General features: G+C 38.5%; 1 protein-coding gene across 1 annotated transcript in view; it reads left to right on the top strand.

The window, feature by feature from the left end:
* Window positions 1–3,255, top strand: part of NBEA (neurobeachin) — a 438,994-nt gene extending 435,739 nt beyond the window's left edge. The window contains 1 exon segment of the mRNA XM_008575128.1: window positions 2,190–3,255. Within this exon segment, the coding sequence (XP_008573350.1) occupies window positions 2,190–2,280 (91 nt within the window). The 3' untranslated portion in view covers window positions 2,281–3,255.
* The last annotated feature ends 6 nt before the right edge of the window (window positions 3,256–3,261 follow it).

Below are 3,261 nucleotides of genomic sequence, written 5' to 3'. Positions count from 1 at the left end.
TGTAAGGCCTACTTGTAGCTAACCAATTTCTAGCAAAATGCATACTGTAGACTACAAAAAAATATGAAGCACTCTCTCATTACCTGAAACAATCTTTTCCCCCCATTTTTTTATGTACCTATTTCTCATTTATGTTATTTTGTTATATTTTATATATTTCCCTAAGACACTTTAGTCCTTTCTTGGAGAGAGTTGATATGAATCAATGATGAATAAGGTTTTCCATTGTTCTTAAGTTCGCAACAAGATTTTGTTATTTCCTGAAATTCACCTTCGATTTTATTATAAGGTGAAAAGAATTTTAGGAATATGAAGTCTAAAATTTAACGAAAAAAAATAAAAATAAAAACAGAGGAAGTAAAAAATAAATAAATAAAAATAAATAAATAATAAAAAAAAATTAAACTCTAAAAAAAAATAATAAAGCTTATTAATCAAAAAATAAAATAAAACCCTAGATCTTAATATGGCATATAATATCTCATTTTTTGCTATATATTTAACAGAAATGAGAAAAACTTGTCAACCAACTTTTTTTGATTATATGTAATGTTTCTTATAAGAATATTGGTTTTAAAATATTTTGAATATTGGGCTGACCCCGTGGCGCACTCGGGAAAGTGCAGCGCTGGGAGCACAGTGACGCTCCTGCCACGGGTTCGGATCCTATAAGGAATGGCCAGTGCACTCACTGGCTGAGCATGGTGCGGGTGACACCAAACCAAGGGTTGCAATCCCCTTACCGGTCACGAAAAAGACAAAAAAAAAATTTTTGAATATTAAGACATAAATTTAACAAAGTATCTTCACAATATAGTAAAATGGTACTGAAGTTACCAAGAAAAACAATGTAATTTAATTTAGTCAGGGGAAGGGATATTTGTTCTGCAGCCCAGAATGTTTTTAAAGAAAGCTTAAGGTTAAGTCCTGCATTTCCTATTTATGAACAAATGGGAATGGTTTACCATGGTATTTCTACAGTGTTTGAAATAATTTGCATTAAGTAGTTTAAATATTCTCCCGATACTTATTCATTTTTGTACTCATTTTGCAAACATTTGCTGCCCCATCCTAGGTGAAGTACTATGCAAAGTGCATAACAAGAGTACTGACCCCAAAGAGCTCAAATAATCGTAATCTCATTGTGTATGAGGGAAGCAGGAACAGAATGACAGGAGGAGGAAGCAATGAACTCTTCTGGAGGGCAGGGGAGAGCAGGAGAGACTTCCTGAGCTGTTCATCCACTCACCAGGCTCGGCCAGAGAGGGTAGACCGAAGAGCATTTTAGAGTCACGCTAGTGTTAGAGGTCTCCACTCCAGGTGGAGTGAGGAAAGATCCTAATTTACTTTCAACTTCTATTTTAATCTTATCCTTAGTTTTGATTATTTTTGTTGTCTTATAATGCCCTTTATTTGTTGAAACAGTAGCACATGCATATAAATTATAATTTGAGAGATAATTTGGGGTGTGTAATACTCAAAAAGTATTTACCCAGTGAGGTGTCCTGGTGTCGACAGAGGCTCATGAGACCTGAGCTGGGTCAGTGGCAGTGAGGCTGGGGAGGAAGCATCCCAGGGAAAGAGGCCTGAGCGCCGGATGGCTGATTGGTTGGAAGGCAGGCGGGAGAGGAGGCAAGGGTGACTTAACTGGCAGAAGACCAGCAAAGTCAGTAGGTAGACAATAATCCAGGGTGGATGTATTGAATCTGAGGTTTTTGTGACACAGCCTGGCAGTGACATCCAGTAGGCAATGGGAAATCGCACCTGGGGCTTCAGAAACACATGTCATTGCATGTGCGTCCAAGGAGAGCTGTCAGAATTTAAGGAGTGGAGTGATTCAAGGAGACTGAAGAAAGGTCAGAGAGATAGGAAGAAAAGCCGGAAATCCTCAGAGAAGCCAACAGCTGTCCCATAGGAAGGAGTAGACGGGCACAAGTATGATTGCTGAGAGGTGGCAGGGTGCCCAGGTGAGGCTGACACCATGGTTCCGTGAGGTCGCCCTATGCTCTCCAGCAGGGCTTGGCAGTCCAGGCAGGTGCCGGACTGAATCAGCTTCTCTCAGCAGAACCAGGAGAACTTTTAATCCTATCTCAGTGAACACAAAAGAGTTGGTGAACTTAGAGATCATGATACTGTCTAGTGAAAATTAGCAGGCACGTAAATGATTTTGTATCGCTCTTAACTTCCAGGACTCTGATCACTGGCATGGCTTCTGGTAGCATTGTAGCTTTTAATATAGATTTTAATCGGTGGCATTATGAGCATCAGAACAGATACTGAGGGTGAACGAAGAACCAAAAGCCAAGTTAAAGCTGAGAGCACAAGTGCTGCATGGAAAGGCAATATCTCCGGTGGAAACACTTCGTCTACATCGACCTCCGTCTGTACATTCCATCACACCCAGCAATAGCTGTACATTGTAGTCAGCAACCATTTTACTTTGTGTGTTTTTTCACGACTGAACACCAGCTGCTATCAAGCAAGCTTATATCATGTAAATTATATGAATTAGGAGATGTTTTGGTAATTATTTCATATATTGTTGTTTATTGAGAAAAGGTTGTAGCACGCGTCACAAGAGACTTTTGACGATTCTGAGGAACCTTGTGTCCAGTTGTTACAAAGTTTAAGCTTTGAACCTAAACTGCATCCCATTTCCAGCCTCTTTTCAATGAGAGAATAAAAAAAACAAAAACACGTTTGATACTTTGTACATCAGATGCATCTTATTTAAAGGGATACTTTTGTAAAAGTAAAACCTTGTATAAAGAACAAAACGTTTCTTAATTTTATTGTGGAGTTACAACTTGCATGTTCTTTACTCCTGATGTCTTGATGGAACAGGTGCATTCACACTATGAAACAGAAAGATCTGTCCAAGGACACAGCTTGTATGAAAGGGTTGAATTTGGGCTCAATCAGTAATTTTTGACATTTCACCAAAATATGGTTTATACTTTTTAATCTAAATTCATCCCTTCTAAGTGAAATTTGCTCATAAAGCATTTGGATACTAAGCCATTATTTGCAATTTTTAGTACTTTATACAAAGAAAATTCAGCCTACCCTTCATAATCTGAAGACATGGCAGAAAGGGGTCTTAGGGATGAGGTCCTGGTTTTTGTTGTATAAATAGGAGTCATGATCGTTAGTTCCATAGTAATGACTTCCCAACACCTGGACATCTCTTCCAGAGTCATCCTGCTGGCTGAGTGTATACAGTAGGGGAGGAGAATCTGATGCTTTTTTTTTTTTTTTTTT

This window comes from Galeopterus variegatus, unplaced genomic scaffold (genome assembly GCF_000696425.1).
Source record: "Galeopterus variegatus unplaced genomic scaffold, G_variegatus-3.0.2 Scaffold1141, whole genome shotgun sequence".
Classification (NCBI taxonomy): domain Eukaryota; kingdom Metazoa; phylum Chordata; class Mammalia; order Dermoptera; family Cynocephalidae; genus Galeopterus; species Galeopterus variegatus.
Note: the sequence above shows the minus strand (reverse complement) of the source record. Positions and strands in the feature narration are given on the sequence as shown.